At 39.7% G+C, this 20547-nt stretch overlaps 2 protein-coding genes across 3 annotated transcripts in view; one reads left to right on the forward strand and one right to left on the reverse strand.

Moving 5' to 3' along the window:
- Positions 1–7067: 7067 nt before the first annotated feature.
- On the forward strand, positions 7068–16370 carry LOC123972257 (WD repeat-containing protein 48). 2 transcript variants are annotated; one of them, XM_046051614.1, is made up of 18 exons: positions 7068–7176; positions 7837–7977; positions 8101–8179; positions 8294–8506; positions 8616–8704; positions 9239–9340; positions 9424–9648; positions 10136–10210; positions 10467–10569; positions 10661–10758; positions 11036–11143; positions 11261–11357; positions 11896–11991; positions 12903–13008; positions 13154–13241; positions 14357–14433; positions 14582–14774; positions 14872–16370. In XM_046051614.1, exons 1-18 carry the CDS (start codon positions 7129–7131, stop codon positions 14965–14967), a joined length of 2034 nt encoding a protein of 677 aa, XP_045907570.1. In that variant the 5' UTR covers positions 7068–7128; the 3' UTR covers positions 14968–16370. The 2 variants fall into 2 exon arrangements, with proteins under 2 accessions (XP_045907570.1, XP_045907571.1); XM_046051615.1 differs by having other exon boundaries at positions 8104–8179.
- Positions 16371–16455: 85 nt separating this feature from the next.
- gorasp1a (golgi reassembly stacking protein 1a) overlaps positions 16456–20547 on the reverse strand; it is a 19262-nt gene continuing 15170 nt past the window's right edge. The window contains exons 2-9 of the mRNA XM_046051616.1: positions 19910–19990; positions 19610–19813; positions 19398–19484; positions 19140–19270; positions 18685–18817; positions 18353–18461; positions 18094–18237; positions 16456–18002 (exon numbers count right to left, since the gene is read on the reverse strand). Coding sequence (XP_045907572.1) covers positions 17545–18002; positions 18094–18237; positions 18353–18461; positions 18685–18817; positions 19140–19270; positions 19398–19484; positions 19610–19813; positions 19910–19990 — 1347 coding nt within the window. The 3' untranslated portion in view covers positions 16456–17544. The remainder of the gene's footprint in view (positions 18003–18093; positions 18238–18352; positions 18462–18684; positions 18818–19139; positions 19271–19397; positions 19485–19609; positions 19814–19909; positions 19991–20547) is intronic.

A 20547-nucleotide genomic window follows, 5' to 3' on the forward strand; every position in this document is an offset into this window, starting at 1 on the left:
ACAATGTGTGGAGTGGTGTGCAGCTTAAATATCTAATTCACCTTAAATATTTACTGTAGGTTTTTAAGATACTAAAGGGCGACTTTAAAAGGCCCCCTGGTGTCAGTATATATATTGAATTACTATGCATTCTAAAAGATAGTAAGATATATGAGACTAAGACTATGATACCAAGAATAAACAGCACTATTGAAAGTTGAAAAAATGGAAACTTGACTTTATGTGTCAATTTCTAAAATGTTTAAGAACATTTTTGCTTTTCTTCTTATTGGTAAACATTATTCTTCTGTACTTAAATATAGCATAATGAAAATTTGCAGGTAATCTGAACAGATATCAAAGTCAAATGTCTAAATAAAGACAAAGCTAAAGGCCTCTCCATAACCAAAAATTCACTCCCTCGTTTTAGCCAGTGACGGAGTCTGATATTTTAATAACTGAAAAAGCTTTCCAAAGAGAGGATTACATTTCCATGTTCCCCTTTTGACAGAGAAATATCATTGTATCCTTTTCATATTGACTAAGCTCTGGGAGTTTTCCATCTCCTCCTGTCCTGAAATGCATTGATCCTTTCACACGTCCAGCCAGACGCTAGTTATCTGCTTTCACTTGATCTGCTTATTTGGCCCAGGTTGATCTCAGATCAGCTTGTCTCATACACTGAATCCAGCGCTTTCCCATTTGCTATCAAAATAAATAGGTTAAGGTCCATTTGCAACGTCATAAAGCAGATAAACAGGTTCAAAGCAAGGATCTTTCTTTCAGGATGTGACAGAATCGTCCACAGAAATGCAGACCGTCATAGCGTTTCCTCCATGAAAGGTAACGAAAGATACAGTACAGCAGGAAGCTATCTTTCTCTGTAGCGCACATAATCTAAAGTAAATATGAACAATATTAATTTATAGTCAAATGCACAGAGAAAATATCTGCCATTGTGCACTGTCTCGATTTGCATGCTAGGAATGAGACAACACAGAGAGAAAAAAAAAGTATTTTAGTTGAATGAAATTTAATTCCCATAACAGCCAGATGTGATATGGTCATCATCACTGCAAATAATTATGATAATTAGATTGAAAGTAGAGAGAAGCCACAGACCGGCACGCAAACACACACTCAACTTATCATGTGTTCTGCAAAACTACTGTACTGCGAAACTCATAACTTAGAGTTTTTTCTCAATTCTAAATGTTTGGCATTTCTCTTCTGCATTTTGTGTTACGTATCATCATGATATGATATATCTGCAATAAGCTAACCTGCCTGACTTGTTGGTCTAGCTCTAGTCTCAACCTCTTATGCAGCAGAGAAAATGAATGAGTGATACTTTCTCTCTTATCAGCTACCACTGATGTGTCCATGAGCAACGCAGTGATCCACCAGCTGCTCAGTGTCCTACCATCTCACTTTGACAGCAAGTGTACTGGACAGTTAAAACATTTAAAATTATGACTCAGTTTTCAAACATTTCTCAGGTAACGTAACACAATGTTAATGTCTTACCACCAAAGTAAAGTAACCTATCCTAATCGTACAACTTTATTGAAGATATAAAGCAAAACAATCAATTTTGAGTCAAGAAGGCTCATTTTCTTTCAATAAACTGATACATTTGCCTGCCAGTAAAATGAAAAGCTTTAGTGAAAGTCAGTACAATATAAGTAAAAAACAGGCACTGCAACAGATAATCCTCTGCACTATCTCTCTTTGCAAGTAGAATAGCTTTACACTAAACTATAAGCTTCAATAACATTCACTTCCAAATCATATCACAACATCCTGTAAATCCTGTGTGATGGAGAAGTGGCAGAAAATTGCAAACTCTAAGGTTTAGCACTGCCCTGACCAAATGTTGATGTGAGGTTCCTTGTGACCCTCAGGAATAAAACAGGGTAGTTAACAGGGTAGGAACTGTCCTGCGTCTTGTTAATTAAACTACACTCGTAACTGCAGTATGTTTTGTAGATGAACATAGATACTAGTTCTTAAATTGGATAAATCAATCTTTTCTTTTATCATAACCTGCTGGAGTAAAACCTTACTTTGCCTTCAAGAATAGAAGAGGTGTAGGTTATAAATTGATTCTATAATTTGACTCCTTCCCTCTTTACATTCTTTTAATTTTCTTTCATAAAAGTGCATTTATGAATTGTTTAAACTATAGATGACTTAAGCAAAATTTTAATGTCTCTAAAACACGATTAAGTGTTGCTGGTACTTTTACCAAAGCTTCCTAGTGTTCAGCTTTTAATCACAAGGTCCTATATTTCTAGTTAAACTTTCTCCATAACTTTATTCAAGAGTGTGGTCTTTCAATTAGAGAGCATTAATTGTTGATTTTGCATTCAAATTTTGTAATGCTTTCCCTCAAAACCCTGCACTAAACCAGCCCCTGCTTACGCTTACATTTGCTCTGCTTCTGCTGAAACTGTGTGCTTGCAACCAGATGTACTGTTGCTGTCAAAATCCCTCAACCAGGTGAAGTGTTGACTAATGAAATGACTGCTGCCTCAACGCATTCGCTTTATTTCAGCATGGCGCATGGCGGTTACTCTTTAACCGGATTGATCTTCTCCCGCATCCCCACGTCTATATTTTTGTTTTTTTAAGATAATTTTTGAGGCTTTTGCCTTTATTTGAGGCAGCAAAGGGCCACGGGCTGGACTCAAACCTGGGCTGCTGCAGAAAGAACTCAACTGTACTCAGTACACACACTCTACCAGCTGAGCTGATGGGAACCCCTTCCTTTGCTTTACTGTGTAATAATTGATATAGATATTATATATACTGTATAATATTAGCCGTAGCAAAATGAGGACAAAAGGACAAAATGATGTGACTCAGTCACTCAAGTACCCCCAGTAAGTTGCTATTACTTCCTTCATTATGAATTGAAAAGTCATATTTGCTGCATATTCAGAATATGTAGCTATTACAGTGCAAAGGAGGTATATAATAAAGGAATTATATAACAAAGCTGTGGAAGATGGGAGTGAATGAATCCAGTGAGGTGCGCCCGTATGGGAAACTATAAGAAGTAAAGCGAAGGCAGGGATCCTTTTATTGGTAAACACTACACCTAGCATTCTACAGGCTTTGACTGATTGGTTTTGACAGATTTATTGCACAGAAAATCTGAGTGTAGAGCAAACAGGTGAGCTCACTAAGCACCTCACTTAAAAACACAGTTTAAAAACTGTTAAGAAATGCAAGTGAAAATTGTATTTTACGACTGTAGCTCAACAATTTCCTCTAAGGTTAGGTTTCTGAATGGGTTTTGAAAAGACCTTTGTCCCACGTGACGTCATGTGACTTTACAACACTTCAACTCCTTTCAGCTTTGTGAGACTTGTGGTATGTAAGGGTCTTTCTCTCTCTGGCAAAAATCCAGCTCAAAAACTTATTTTGTCTTACTTACATTTCTGACTTTGATGACTTGAATTGCTTTGTGGACAAAAAAGAGATCAAAATTTTATTCTTCTATCAAATACAAGCTGCCTTACTGAAAACGCTCTTGAGTGTTTAGTATAAGCTTATTAAACTATAAATATCACCTCTGTGCTCCCAGTAGGCTCACTATTAACTGGACGGTCCCAGGTGCTTTGCTCTGTCTATATACTTTTTATCAAACTGTGCTTGATTGTGGACCAGATCACCTGACTCTACTTTGACATTCAGTCACATCCTGTTGTCAGTTTTTATTCTTCATCATAAATGTTCTCACTGAAGTTATTTATGAAGAGTAGCGCTTACAAATGGCAATACATTTTCTGTTACTTTGTCACCCAAATCTCATTCAAAGTTATCAAAATACAGTTTTATCTGTCATAGTTTTTTCCAAATTCTCTTTTATTAATATTTGAAATGACTATGCTTCTTGTTAAGTTCCTGCATTATAACAGATTGTGCCTGTAAAAAAAAGTGTGATCACCTCGTTGTCATTATGGTCATTATGTAATATGTACTAAAACGTTTGCCAACTGTTATAAAGGATATTTATGCAAACAAACAATTACATAAAGGTTTATGTAGTAAAAATAGCATCTTGAATATTGTTGTGCTTTTCTGTTTCTTGTTCTGTAATATTGGGGTTTTGTATTTCTCTTGATTTATGGGTTGGATCCTTTAGAAAGTAATTTCAGGATAGTAGGATAACACAACAAGCATTTCTTTGTTCACTGGTGATGATTGATTATAAAATCTCAAATTAGTGGTTTAATTTACTACTTTTTTTTAAGTTGCAATGGTCTGTAAACTGTATAAATGTTAATTTCTGATCTGTCAAGAGTTTTTGTATTTTCTTTCTTGCATCTTTCCATTCTTGATTTAGATTTGTTAATTTACTTATCTACTGTAAAACAAGAACAAGGACAAAGACAAATTCAACTATCTGATTACTTGTAACATGAACAAAGTGCCACCAGAGAAGTCAGACTTCAGTGGGCCATGTTACGTGTCTGTGCTCTTTCAGAGTTATACTGTGATCCTACAGTAGACTGAACTGATGACCTACTTCTGCAAAAAACCTTTCAATGTAATTGCATCAGATAGATTAACTACATAGGTTAGGTAAGGTATAGATCTACAAAATGAGGCAGTGGTGAAATTCCATAACTACAATGATGAATTGATGAAAATGTATTCTTGTGAGCTCTGCTTTTTCATATCTATGCTCATGCTTATTTGACTTCCACTCCAAACACATCTTAAACACATCAGTTACGTTAGACAAGATGAAGGTTTCAGATGTCACCAAAAGTGAAGAACTGATCTCAAATGTGTGACCGCTGCCTGTGTCACAAGTTAAAGGAGCCATGGAAAACTATATGTTTTGCACTGGAAATGCATGTCATCCCTGTTTGGTATTTAGAGATTTTGCCACAGTGAGAGATCATGAAAGTGAATACTTTAGTAAGTGTAAGCCTTTAATGCTCACTGCTGCATTTTCAAAAAAATAAAACATTCAGTGAATATTTTGCATAATGCACTTTCTGCTATATGAGTCCTTAAACATGTTTTATTAGCACATGCCATGTTTGTATTGTTTTAAATGACAGATTAACTTTTAAACCAGAATAATCATTTGTTGCCTTTTTTACTGCATGGAGAAGTTCTCAATTAAAGTGAAAACTGAGAGAAAGTTAAAGACAGTTAAGATATAATGTAGTGCATTTACTCTTTGAGAAGTAATTAACCTTTCTTGTCTGTGTGGCCATCACATAGTTAACCCATGGTCAATCTTCCAGAAATCATTACAGGGCAATACTTACATATGAAACTCTGAGATTCACAGCATCATTTCCAGAGTTGAGTTCTGCAGGTTTCAGAAGAAGGAACAGCCAAACTCTCCGTGCAAAATCCATGTCTTCTTTTCAAGGCTTATTCTTCATGATGGACCAAAACTCTAATCCAGCAGGACAGAAAAGTCCGTCTTATCACTCAGAATCCAAGGTGGAGCGGTCAAAACTGACTTTTAGACAAACCCCAGTCGTCTTATCACCTTATGTTGGACATTTTGAAACCGGCCACAGGTGCAACGTGCAGGTTGTCCTCTTTCCTTCCGTCGGATTCCTTCCGCATAGCACTGTCGATTCGCCCTTGAGCAAGAGCATGAGGGAGGGAGGATGCTGCTGGACCACAGAGGATTACCGCTCCTATAGCCGCCCCATGTCACACTCAAATATTAACACTAATTATAGTAAGAGAGCTGGCGCTTTTCCCACATCAGCAAGTCGCAATAAACATAAGCTTCAGTACAAAGGACACAGTGAAGGGGAAACATGGACTTGGTTTGTCCATCATTCTTTTCAGTTATAGGCTGATATAAAATGTCTGGATTTTAAGCTGAACCGGGCTGAAAATAGGCTGCTTTAATTTACCCAGTTTTTATGTTGTAAGCATTTCACATAGCATAACCGTAAGTTGTGGGTTGCGGGTATGAATGACAATTATACAGTTGTTTTATTAAAATGTGTGTGTAAAAAACTTGTTTGGAGTATAATGTCGCATTTACACCACATTTTACTTAATATTGCAGTAAAGACACATGCGACCGTGTGGCCTAGCCTAACGTTAAAGCATGCTGATTCTACTGTGTCAGCTACAGAGAAGAATTAATCAATGAAGTCCATTTGGAATCAAAACCTGTTGCACTTGAATGAACCCTAAGGACGTGGTTTAACACAGGCTGTCAGCAATTTTAGTGTGTGTTTGGATTGAGGGTTTTGGATTACCATGGGGTGAAGCCCACGCCAACAGTGTTAGTTTTTTATTGCGCCCTCTTGTGGCCAATGAGACTGCGGCCATGCCCAGTGTAGGTTGTAAGTTCGGGGTTTTAGCAGCCTTGGGATTTATTCTACAGTATAATTAAAAATGTACACAATTTAGGCTGATTCTAAAAATTTTAAACCCAGAATGAAACTCTATTTCTTCAACAACATAAGCTATATTTATCTAATTCCTGGCAGTATAAAGAGGCTTAGACTTTCATGTTGAAACATATAATATTAATACTTGATTTTGACACATGACCTCAGTATTTATAAAACCCTGGATACAGCCCCGGTTACAATATGATGCAATATTTCTGTTTTGGCACAGAACACTACAATGAGGCACAAGATATTGTCACAGTTGAACCCTGGGTCAACAGGCGTAGCCTATTGCACATCCATGTTGTGTATTTATTAAGTTATAAAAGGAGACCATATGAGAAAAGATGTTCTAATATATTCAGAATCATTCTTTAAATGATTAAAGACCTGCCTGTCTGTGTCTGACTCAGCTTTTCAGGGGCACATTTAACACGGCAGTTTTGTCCATGTAGTCTACTGGGAGCAGGGCTGATTGAAAAGTCTGACAGCAGCAGAAAGGAAAGGAAAATCATTTAATTATCTGTTAAGTTCTATGTGTGTAGAATGAAGGGCCCAAAAACTTTTACTTTGTTGTGTAATGATAAATGAATTACCTTAATGTCCTCTTAATAATAATCCTCTGGGAAAAAGTCATTCCTACAGGGAAACTAAAAGACAGCGTTAAACCACATTACCCATAAAGCTCAGGGGCTCATGTTTTCTTTTTATTTCCCGGATATAGCGTCACAAGAATTGACTGTCAACATGCAAGATGGCCACGCATCACAGGCAAAATGCTGCTGGGCGGAGAAAAGTACAGGTAGTTGAATTAATGTTAAGTGTCTGACAACAGCAATGTTAGTGTCATCGGCTTAAAAATGTGCTTCACTGATTCTTGACTGGCAGCAAAAACCGCCGGCAAAAGGCAGCGTTGCTGTTACAAGTGAAACTCAAGCCGGCTAACCTAGCTAGCTTATCTTACGTTAGCTAGATGTTAGCTTCTTCTGCCAACGCTGGCGTCTAAATAATTATATATTTTTGTAAAATATTGTCATATAAGTACGTGTTTAATATTGTATAACATAACTACCAAAGTCGTCAATTAGCACAAGTGATTCATGTGCTGTCTTAGCAGTATTTTTATGCTTTTGCAGCGTTAACGGTAGCTAACGTTAGACAGGATCTGGGCTCGGTCTAATTGCTGGAAAAACGATCGTGTCTAGGTGGTTCTGTCGTGCAATCTGCAACTAGTCAATGCGACTAAATCAAGTTACGTTATAAGTACCGAATTCGTCCATTGTTAATGGGAATATATCGGGAATTCCCTCCGTATATGTGTCATTTAGCTAAGCTACACGTTTCTGGCCTTACACCGCAGATGCATTGAACTTCAACAATTAGCGTGTTGAGGCTTCGAGGTATGCACAAGGAAGTGAGTATCTCGGAGTCTCAGTGTTCACTCTCCTCTTTTGTGTTTCAGGTGTCCTATGTCATTAGAGATGAGGTGGAGAAGTACAATCGAAACGGGGTGAATGCACTCCAACTAGACCCTGCGCTGAACCGGCTCTTCACTGCTGGAAGGGACTCTATCATCCGGATATGGAGTGTCTACCAGCACAAAGTAGAGCTTCTTAGAATCTTAATCTATATTAAAATATTACACCCTGCAGCTGTTCTGTCACATGCATCCATTCTTCTTATTCTCAACAGTGCATTTTTCTTAATTTCTGTTCTGTCATTGTAGCAGGACCCATACATTGCCTCGATGGAGCATCATACAGACTGGGTTAATGACATAGTTCTCTGTTGCAATGGAAAAACATGTGAGTTTGACCTATTTAATTTAGGGGTTACACATTGTTTATCTTCTAAAGCTGCTGTTTTATTCTAGTGTTCTGGCTGACGGATCGGTCTGATACCCTTTCTTCCTTTTTCAGTGATATCTGCCTCATCAGACACAACAGTCAAAGTATGGAACGCTCATAAGGGATTCTGTATGTCAACGTTACGAACACACAAGGACTACGTGAAAGCTCTGGCCTACGCTAAGGACAAGGAGCTTGTGGCGTCAGCAGGTCTGGACCGGCAGATCTTTCTGTGGGATGTGAATACACTAACAGCACTTACTGCTTCCAACAACACTGTCACCAGTAAGTATTGTTTGTTTCTGTGTGCCCATTTCTGTCCCATAAGTACTGTTTGATTGTCGTCTCAGAGAGATTCTGTGCCTCTGGGCTCACTATAGTTTGTCTCCAACAGCCTCGTCACTCAGTGGGAACAAGGACTCTATCTACAGTCTGGCTATGAACCAGATGGGCACGGTCATTGTATCTGGGTCCACAGAAAAGGTTTTGGTTTCCATCAGTGTCACACATACGCACATTAATAGTTCAATTAAACTAGGTTAGGACAACAATAACTTCACCAGTCATGTTAACATCTTATCTTGGCTATGTAGTACATTTTTAGCATGAAGCTAGCTTGAGAATGTACTCCAATGACAGATACACAGTAAATTACGTTAAAATCTCTTTAATTATTGCGGCACGTTTTTGTCCTAATTTGATTTCTACATGCTGTTTGGATTCTATATGTGCACCAGAAAGATCAGTTTGTATTTCTATACATGATTGGTGCAAGTGTTATAGCTTGTTGGGGGAAATGTTTTGGATGTTTTACGCTTTTGATGTGTAGAAAATGACATGCACAACTTTCTCCATTTTTGCATCCTTTCCGTTGAAACATTCATAAGATGTTTTCCCTGTAGGCTACCACACATCTGTGTGGACATTACTTTACAATTGTTACTTTACTTAGTCACAGTGGTCTGGTCTAGTATTCATGTAAATGTAATGTGTCCCCCTTTTTTCTCTTGTCTTCAGGTTCTCAGAGTGTGGGATCCTCGAACATGTGCAAAACTGATGAAGCTTAAAGGTCACACAGACAACGTCAAGTCGTTGCTGCTGAATCGAGATGGGACTCAGGTGATTTAGGGTTTCTAAAATATACAGCCATGGCAGCTGTCAAACAGAATTTAAAAACCTAAACCTCCTGTCCTTCTCCACAGTGCCTGTCGGGCAGTTCAGACGGGACAATTCGCTTGTGGTCACTTGGTCAGCAGAGATGTATCGCCACTTACCGGGTACATGATGAAGGGGTTTGGGCCCTGCAGGTCAATGAGGCCTTTACACATGTCTATTCCGGAGGCAGAGACAAAAAGATCTACTGCACTGACCTCCGTAACCCAGACATCCGTGTGCTCATATGTGAGGAGAAGGCTCCAGTGCTCAAAGTAAGCCCTACAAAAATAATCTTTCTGGGATTTTTCATTTTTTCATTTGAAAAGTTTATATTTGAGTTATAATTGGGCAGTATGGGTCTTACCTGTATGCTGACCATTGCTTTCAAGTGGTGTCTGCTTACAGTGTAGATGGATGTGGCAGTTTCTATTTAACTATCTCTCATTTTACCTGAGATTGTTTTTTCTTTTGCATGCATATTATACATATTCCCTTTGCTTACAAAACCTCAGAAGCATGTCACTGTACAGACATTGTCACCTGCATGATTTGGATTGGATTTTTTTAAGGCTTTTCTTTTTTGTTCTTCAATAGCAGTGATAGTGTTTATTTTAAGAGAGGTTGTACTATATTGTATTTATTAAAAATACATAGAAGTTTAAAAAACAGATGTTGTCAGCCCATATTCTCCCCAGTCATTCCTCTACTCATAGCTAACCATTGGGAGTCACTCAGCCTTTTTCCGTCTCTTTTGCTCAGATGGAACTGGACAGATCTGCTGACCCACCTCCAGCAATCTGGGTCTCCACCACCAAGTCATCTGTAAATAAATGGGTAAGCATGTGTGACACCTGTCAACACAATGACTCTGGAAGTGTGGAGAGATACTTGTGCATGTGGCCACGCCTAATGCGATTCAGTAATCCTCCAGTCATTTTTGTAGAAATTTAAACCAGCTTTGTGATGGGTGGAGGAGGGGGGGTACAGAAAAGATAATTGCATTACATTAATCACAGCTATTGCTGCAAAGAAGCAATGATTAAAATCCAGGATAATCTCTTAACGATTATTTTTGTGTATGTGTCTGCAGTCTTTAAAGGGAATGCATAACTTCAGGTCATCAGGGGAGTATGACAATGACTGCACTACCCCTCTGACACCACTGTGCACTCAGCCAGAACAAGTCATCAAGGGTAAACTTGTGTTTTCTTGATCTGAAACTACAGTGTTCCCCATATCCTTCTCCCTGACATTTTAGTAAGTCAAATTCTGTGTTGTTTGCAGGAGGTGCCAGTATCATACAGTGCCACATTCTGAATGACAAGAGACACATACTCACCAAAGATACCAACAACAATGTGGCTTTCTGGGATGTCCTGAAGGTAAACACCACTCGGTAGTTATGATATTTGTGCCCGTGTTAGAGGTGAGACTGCATCTGTTTTTCTTTTGTCCTAACTTTAATGATTCCGGTAGTTAAAATTATATTTTAGCAAATGAAACCACAGCCAAGTTAAAGGAGGACTGTCTCAGTTATTTGGTGCTCACCAGCCCTAATGAGCTACTGCCCTTGAGATTAATCACAGCTGAGTCTGGTGAGAAGTCACTCCTGGTGGTACCTGTAGGTTGAATTGACTTTTATGTACGTTTTACCTTCAGGCTTGCAAGGGTGAAGACTTGGGGAAAGTGGAGTTTGATGAAGAGATTAAAAAGCGCTTTAAGATGGTCTATGTGCCAAATTTGTTCTCTGTTGATCTGAAAACTGGGGTGAGTCACAAACCTGCTTCTACGCAAGCTTGTCATCTACTTCAGCAGCTGACTTTTTCCAACTCTGTTAGTAGTCTCATAGTTGTGTGTTGTGCGGTTTTATTTTTTTTTAAATAGATGCTCACTATCACATTGGATGAGAGCGACTGCTTCGCTGCCTGGGTGTCTGCAAAGGACGCTGGATTTTCAAGCTCTGATGGATCCGACCCAAAGTGTAAGATATCTGACCGTATCACATTTTATATACAAATAACTGTAAACCTCTTAATGTTCCTCTGCCCCACACGGTGTCAGGACCTGGTGGCAAGTTTCAGTATTGCACAAAACTGCTAAGTTCATAGTGATATGATACACCGTTGGAAAGCTAAAATTCTTGTGATTCGACCAGTGCAAACTGTTTCAAGATACAATCACAGCAGCACCTATGAAGCCTCATAATTATCCACTGATCGATTATATTCCAACAAAAATGGTCTTCTGGGTACATCCAGACGATCCAATCCAGTAAAAACATTTATTCCAGATAATTCTATCAATAAATACCCAGGGACTGCTGCTACATCATTTCATATTAGCCAGCAGACGTGCCTAATATTTCATTATAGCCCCAAACCATGCATTTACTGAACTGTATTCAGTTTACTTTGGGAATGCCTTGAATTGGCGTTATAGGCAAATTTTTAAAGGAATGGTAAAAGGTTAAATAGAACTTTATATTGCACCACTGCTATTTTTATTTTTCACCTCTGCAGTGAACCTGGGTGGACTGCTACTCCAGGCTCTGCTGGAGTTCTGGCCCAGAACTCGCACCAACCCCATGGATGAGGAAGAGAACGAGGTGAACCACGGTAAGGAGCTGGTGGACTTTGCATCTACTGCCAAATCAGTACGAAACGTAAACAACTAGGGCTGCAGCCCCCTCCCCCGTAATGGGGGTCAGCTGTGTACTTTAATAAATATCTATCATCTATCAGTCCTTTCAGAAATTCATAGTCATACAGCAAACATCAGATCAACAGACCAACCAGACAACTGCTGTACCAACACAAACATCACCCAAGTGCTATACAAGTTATTCTGAGGTGCAGCTCCCCGACACCCAGTTAACTCATGACTGTTACGGCCCAACCAGGAGAACAACAAATGCACGGGTGTACGGCTTACTTTTGCTAGCTTTCAACTCAACAATCAGTCATGATTTCAGTTAAATGCTAAAGTTACTGTTACCTTGTCTGTGGTCCGCTGACAGAACACTGGGTGCTTTCTGATCAGATGCCGTTGTGCTGTTGCGGTGAGCAACTCAAGTTTCGTTTTACGGTGGACGGACTGTGACATTACGGAGTTGTTTTCTTTTACCTTGAAATAATCCCATACTTCGGGTAACTTACTTCTTCGTCCCTCACTATTTTCTCTGTCTTCTTCCACTTTGTAAACCGCGCCATTATAATCACGTCATGTTCACACAGCGTAAGCGCGATGTGCGACAGTAATAAATGTCCGTGCGAAACTGTGTGCTACGTAGCTAAATGGATTAAACGAAGCATCAATGCATTTTAGTAATCGATTTAATGGATTAATTGTTTCAGCTCTATAATCAACCCAAACCTCAGTAGTGATGCTCTGCGAACGTCAGTGAGCCGTGTGTGTTCATTAATCCACTTGGACGCTGGCTGCACACTTGACATCGTTTCCTGCTGTTAGTGAGCGGCGGGTGTCATTCAGTTGGTCTTACAGGAGCATTACGTTCTTGTGCCCACAGTGAACGGAGAGCAGGAGAACAGGGGCCAGAAAGGAAATGGATATTTCCAAGTGCCACCACACACGCCGGTCATCTTTGGGGAGGCGGGAGGCAGAACTCTCTTTAGGTAATCTTTCGCTACCACACATCAACGCCGGTTAAATCTAAATTCAGAAAGCTGCAGTGGGCTTTGTAAAGTCATTTTGTGTCATCAGTTTATATTTGTCATTTGTATTTGCATTGCTTCTGATGTCCTGTGTTGTGTGTTGCAGGTTGCTATGTAGAGATTCAGGTGGAGAGACTGAGTCCATGCTGTTGAATGAGACAGTTCCACAGTGGGTTATTGATATAACTGTAGATGTGAGTACAATGTTTTCACCTTCATTTTAGTTCACATTATATCAAACAGAGTCATAATGATTAAATAGACCATCAATTAAAAGGCTCATTTGAGTGTTTGTGTGTGCGTGGATGTGTGTGTGTGCGCTGCATGTAAATCAGTATGTGTGTATCCAAAAGCTCTTTCATTCAGAGAAGCCAACAAACTACATTTTTGTCATTCTCTTAAAGATGTTTTTAACTATTGAGGAAGTTGGATTTATTTATTTTTTCCAGTGTGGGAAGGCAATACATGTAGTTTCTGAAGAAGCATATAGGCCCCTGTACTGGCAGACATTTTGACTTATCATTAGAAAGAAAAGCGCAGGTGTTAATAATTAATAACTAATTGGCGAGGGTTCTGCTCTTCAAGTGTCCTAGTAAGCCATGGCAGTGAGCCAGCATGTATAATACCAAGACCCTGAAACTGGAGCTGCTAAATGGAATTCAGACATCATTCATTGTATTCACACCTGTGCTTGTCCAGAACATGAAAAGATATCTCTGCATTCAAGTGGTGTAGTAATAATCAGAAAAATGAGTTCCCTATTGGGGAAATTCGCTTGAATAACCCCTCAAGTCAGATTAACAACTCAAACTCAAACTTTGGTACACAGCTTGCTGAGTTGACGTCATATTAAGCAGAAATATGGCGGGTGAAAGTAAATGCTTTTTATTAATACAAAGTGCATTTAAATTATTTGCTCGCATGTCATTTGTAATAGCCTATGGTATTTGGTTGTCGGTGGCTGTCCATGTGGAGTGACCTTGATTAGTTATTTATCAGCATTAAACCTGATTACAAGTCAGGTAATGCAGTACAAACTGTCAGCGTGCTTGGATAGCAGCATCACATACGTAACCCGTCACCTGGACGCCTTACAAAAACATCAATGTTGTTTCCGCAACTTAACGCTCATGAACACACCGAAGTCGGAAGAACGACCTCGGGAAATCCGAGAAGCATGTGAATGCAGCGCTTGTCGCTGTGTTTTTACCAGAAGAAAATGTTTCAGCATGTGCAGTTTACAGTTTGCTCCTGCCATTATTATTATTTTATTTTAGTTAAATGTATTATCCTGTCTCTTATATTCCAGAAAAATATGCCCAAGTTCAACAAAATCCCGTTCTACCTCCAGCCCCATTCTTCCTCTGGTGCAAAAACTCTAAAGAAGTAAGTCTCCTGTCTACTCTAAATTGTATTTTCCTTTTAGTTACGTAATGCAGTGAGCAGAAAACCAGTACATCTAGACCTGGATGCTGCAGATCTGCAGCCCACCTGCCTATTGAGAGCTGATTTTAACTTGCTGTGTGTTCTGCAGGGACCGTCTTTCGGCCAGTGACATGCTCCAGGTGAGGAAGGTGATGGAGCACGTTTATGAGAAAATCATCAACCTGGACAACGAGTCGCAGACCACCAGCTCCTCAGCCAACGATAAGCCCGGGGAGCAGGAGAAGGAGGAGGACATGGCCATGCTAGCCGAGGAGAAGATTGAACTAATGTGTCAAGACCAGGTGGGGACGCTGCCTTTTCTTGTACATTTTGACGTGAGTAAATCTTGTGCGTCCTCAGTCATTGTATTCACTTTTTACATTTTTATCTTTCTACCAGGTTCTAGATCCCAACATGGACCTGCGAACAGTTAAACATTTTATCTGGAAGAGCGGAGGGGACTTGACACTTCACTATAGGCAGAAGTCCACGTGAAAGCTGTAGTTTTTAAAACAAGAACTCTTTGTCATTTGCCAATCACCACCCACCTCTGACATGTAGTACCCTAAACTCCATTCTGTGGTCAAGAGTCGCAGTATTAATGAGAATCCGGTAAAATTTGTGAGGACGTGGTTCGTGGTGTATCTTAGGGAACTGAACAGAACAGGCCTGAGCAGCCAAGAGACACCTGGGACATAAGAGGTCTGGTTTTTTTTTTTGTTTTGTTTTTTTGTTTGTTTTACAGTTTGAAGAATGGACTCCAGCGATCACCGGTTCCTTCATTTATTTAATTTTTTCTTACATCTTTACTTTGACTGCTATGTTTGTTCTTTCTTTCCGATTAGCTTTTCTCATTTTGAAGCGACAAAAGCTAGGGTTGGTGTTTTGTGAGTGAGCGTGTGTGTAAACGCACATGGATGTAGTAGACCTTTTGTTTGTTCTAGTACATTCCAGAAACTGTCCTTGTTCAACAAACACTCCCGTCTCTGGGTAGTGTCACAGTCCCTCAAAGCAATCCTTCGCTGTTCTGTTGTCATCTCAACTTTAACGTAACCCTGGTTTAGACATGTAATAATTGAGCTTGAACCTCATCGACAGAAGAAGTTGTCATCGTCATTTCTTTTTAGTTGTGCTGATCTCAATGGACTGAATGTCCTTTTTATTTTTGTAAATATATGTACAACATTTCTGATTTAAGTGACTTTTTTTTTTTTTTTTTTTTGTTCTTTTGGTTTTGCAGCAGTTTTATTGTGTTGTTGTACAGTTTACTTAAAACCAACAGTTCTTTTTCAAAATCCCTAGAGCACATTGACTTGGATGTTAAAAGTTGCATTATTTGTATTCACTACAACCCAGAAATTGCAGTTTACTCAAAGAATGTTAGTTGTGGTCCAAGTCATCTTAGTACCCAAGAAATTATATATAAGGTATGTATCTTTAACAGTAACTGTTGCTTACTCACTCTGCTTGGGTCATGAGCAGTGACTTTAACGGAAGTGAGGGCTGTTCTAATGTATATTTCATTTAGATTCAATAGGAGAGCAAAGAAACTTGAAGGGGAATCTCATCTAAGAGAGTATGAATATTCAACCACTGTGGGAAGTGAAATAAATGGTAATACCCACTTCTCTCATGGTTTTGGTGACACCGAGAGAAGTGGGTATTACCATTTATTGTCCCATGACAACAGATCTTGTCATTGTAAATTCTCTGCATTTAATTTTGCCTGTGTGTGAGATGCCATTGTAGGGACGCATCGAGTGAGCTCTAATGGGCCAAAAACATGATGGGTACCATAATTAGACCATAACACTGCAATATCCCTTGTTGTAATAATTTGTGAAATATGTATATTTTAGGCATTCGAAGAAATAAATTGGAATGGTTTAACAATGAGATTTATGGGATTATAAATGGATGTTTGTTGAGTTGTAATGTGTTCAGCTGATGAGTGTGAAATAAGAAAAACAAGGGACAATTTTTTTTTTTTAAAGTCAAGTGATATGATTGTTTAACCATCAAAGATTCACCCATTTCGCATTCATCAAAAGACTCTGCACTCATTCCTAATAAAAGATACAATTAATTGATAAAATATCTGCAAAAATACTTTTCCTTATTTTACACACTAGCACCTGCATTGACTGTGAAAAACATTAAGAAGCCCCCAAGAAAAACAAAACTACTCAACACTTACCATACTTCTTACATACTGTATATGAAATGTGTCACCTATTTAAATGTACTCATAATCTGTCAAGTCATAGGCAGTACTTGTCTACTGTTGCATAGATCACATAATTTACAAAGGAAGGACAGTGTTAAATGAAACATGAGGACATAATTGTAGCGATACAAGCAGTAAAAACACATCAGACTGCATGGCTGTATAAATCAAATCAAAGACTGTGTCTAAAACGTATTGACCATTAAATCTAGTGTAAAAACACAGTACAATTACCCAAAAAAAATTCACACTTTAAAATCCAATACATGATCTACTATAAGTAGTAAAGTTCCCCTTACAATCTTAGAAGCTATCTTTAAAAGCTGAATTATGGGAATCATTATTTTACACATCGACAACAGATGTAACACTGCACCACAATAAACCAAATGTAACAACTCATCTGAACCGGCAACAATCCGGTAGCTTCAAAAACTTTTGATAGTGTCATGGAAGGTGCAGCTGTGTGTAAATGTATGCGTTTAAGTATTCAACACATTAGTGTAGCAGAGGCAAGGTCTCGTCACCATCATCTAATTTTGCACCAAGAAAGGAAACATGATCATACTACAAACTTCCTGGTGTGCAAATGAGCAGTAACTTTATATTCTCACATATAAAACAAATAGGATGTTCCTACAGTGCCTCTCTAAGTGTCTTTCTACTTATACACTAATGCTCTAGCTGGTTTCTGTAGTGTAAGACTCAATAACAAATATCTATATCAAATCAGACAGCTTTTCCCTCGGTCTGTCCAGTGTTGCCTGTGTAGTTTCTTTAAAAAGCCCCATTGATTGTCAACTTCACTTCCCATTTTTGTACTTTATGTATGGCTTAATGCAAGCTTACTCAAGAGGCGGCTCATCTGTTTTCTCCTCATCACTCTCATGGCTGCAGTGTTGGCTCCTGCTCACATCTAGAGGCTCGGCAGACTCCTCCACTGGCCATGCTGCATCCTCTGAGGCCTGAACGGGAGAATCGTCTGCCATCGACTCATTAACAGCAGAGGATTGGAGGAGATCAACAGGCGATGAGCAGGGAGGGTCTTCAGCAGGAGGTTGTAGGAACTCAGGGAGAGACAATGCACCCATAGGTGGGCTTGGGCTGTCGCTAGATGCACACAGAGCGCCAGCTAGGTCTGTGTCCAGGTGAGATGGTTCAGCTGGTGGGATGCTTGAATCTGACAAAGTGTCAGCGGAAGCGAGAGCAGAAGTGAGGTCCATGGCTGCCTGGGAGCTCAGCTCTTGTGGGTCAGCCTTTTTGTCTGCTGGTGATGAAAGCAGCATGCTGTCCTCCAGCTCCTCTGTACGAAAAGAAACACAACATAGTCTACAATCCTTTTGTCAAGTCAATACATGAAAGCTCTGACATGAACTGCTGCTGTTCTAACTTACCAACACCAGAGATTTCCGCATCCTTCTCCTCGTGCATTGTCAGTGAAGTGTTGGTCATGTCGATGGACGACATGGACAGATCCAATCTGTCCATCAACTCTGCAGGGTCAGGGTTCATCGCTGCCACTTCAGAGTCAGAGAAACCTGGAAAAACAAACACAAGACACCTGCTGATCAGATTTCTACGCAAACAGTGAGACGCCAAAGAAAAAAACTCACATGTCATCATCCCCTAAAACCACAGCATATCTGAACTGACCAGGGTCCATGACTCTCTGGATGGGTGGAGGTAGAGGAGCTTCCTGGAGGGTGACCTGCACCATGTCTAACACATCTTCACTTTGGCTTGCAGGTGCCATTAAAGGCGCCTGAAAAACAAACACAATAAGCTCCTCCTAGTTGCTACTACCAGTAGTTTGATCTCATGTAACAGTATATGAAGGCAGCCAACAGTTAGATTAAGGAGAAACAAACAGAACATTTTACAGACTAAACAATTAATCACTTCTTTGAAAAAGTAACCAACAGATTAGCTGATAAAATTAATCATCAGTTGCAGCACAAACGTAGTAAATGTGCATTCAGGTTCACCTCAGTGAATCCATGAGCAGGCAGATGCAGAGAGGGTTCCTCCTCAGGTAAAGGGGTGGAAGGCTTCTCCGTTGATACGTCAGGATGTGCTGGGATTCGGTGCAAGTAGCCGTAACCAATGCCACAACCCAAACTAAGAGCAAACATTTTAAATACTTCAACCCCATTTATAACACCACTATTAAACAATTCATACAGTTTATAGCATAAAATCATGCTGTATAATCTGATATAGAAAAGAAAATAACTGATCTGCGTGCACCTTTCGCTTCATTTAGCTCCAATGATGCTAAACACAGGCATTATTTTTCTAATAACAAAATAGTAGCTCTTTGGGAGAACTGTTATGTTATCTAGAATATATAGTCCTACAACAACTTATTACGGGTGAAATTCAGTGGTTTTCTCCAGTTAGTCACCCTGAATAGCTTATGTATCTGTGTGTTGTCATGTACCTGCCCTCTCCGCCCCATGCCCCATTTGGCGTGACCACCACCTCTCTGCAGGCATCTGTTTGTATGTTATACACCAGGAGCTTCAGGGGTTTCCCTTCATGGGCCTCGATCAGGGTGAAGAAGTCCTCTGACTGGAAATCAGCAATACAGAATGAACTACAACTCATCTTTCAAAGATTTGTTAGGAGATACAGTTTTCAGCAAAATATGTCAGAGCCAAATGTTAGCAATAAAGCATTATACGGAAATGAGTCTTACATCTTGCAACACTTGATCTGCCCCGACGATGTAGTCACTGTGTGGCTGAAGCCCTGCCAGTGCAGCAGGTGAACTGGCTTCTACATCCTACAGGAGGCAAAAAGGAGTTAGCAACTGAACATTGACGCTTTAATGTGGTAATGAGTGCAGACTTTCAAATCAGCGTTAGGTCAATCAGTTTAGTTTTCCTAGCTCTTGATGGAGAAGCTCACCAGAACGTGCCAGACATTCTCAGAGGCACCTTGGTAGCTGCAGAAGCGAACACTGGCCCCTAGCAGGCCCTGTCCTCCCCACATGTTACTGGGCACCACTTCCAGCTCACGAAGCCTTGTGGTTTTAGTGCTATACACCTCCATCTTCACTGCTTTCTCCACGTTGGCTTTCAAAAGCTCCTTCAGCAGGTCATTTTCCTCATTCTGGGGAACAGTAATAGAAAGAGTAAAAAAAGTCCTGTAGTGCAATGTAATGACTACTGACGTAACTACTTACAACAGGACAATCGATAAACTCACAAGTCTTTTGTGGTCTAGGGAGAGAATGAAGTCAAAGAAGGGCTGCAGTCCAGCCTTTTCTGCAGGGGAACTCGGCTGCACCTGTGAAAACCAACACAAGCATATTTACAGTGCCTTGCGAAAGTATTCGGCCCCCTTGAACTTTTCGACCTTTTGCCACATTTCAGGCTTCAAACATAAAGATATAAAACTGTAATTTTTTGTGAAGAATCAACAACAAGTGGGACACAATTATGAAGTGGAACGAAATTTATTGGATATTTCAAACCTTTTTAACAAATAAAAAACTGAAAAATTGGGCGTGCAAAATTATTCAGCCCCTTTACTTTCAGTGCAGCAAACTCTCTCCAGAAGTTCAGTGAGGATCTCTGAATGATCCAATGTTGACCTAAATGACTAATGATGATAAATAGAATCCACCTGTGTGAAATCAAGTCTCCGTATAAATGCACCTGCTCTGTGATAGTCTTAGAGGTCTGTTTAAAGTGCAGAGAGCATCATGAAGAACAAGGAACACACCAGGCAGGTCCGAGATACTGTTGTGGAGAAGTTTAAAGCCGGATTTGGATACAAAAAGATTTCCCAAGCTTTAAACGTCCCAAGGAGCACTGTGCAAGCGATAATATTGAAATGGAAGG

This window comes from Micropterus dolomieu, linkage group LG06 (genome assembly GCF_021292245.1).
Source record: "Micropterus dolomieu isolate WLL.071019.BEF.003 ecotype Adirondacks linkage group LG06, ASM2129224v1, whole genome shotgun sequence".
In the NCBI taxonomy this organism is placed as follows: domain Eukaryota; kingdom Metazoa; phylum Chordata; class Actinopteri; order Centrarchiformes; family Centrarchidae; genus Micropterus; species Micropterus dolomieu.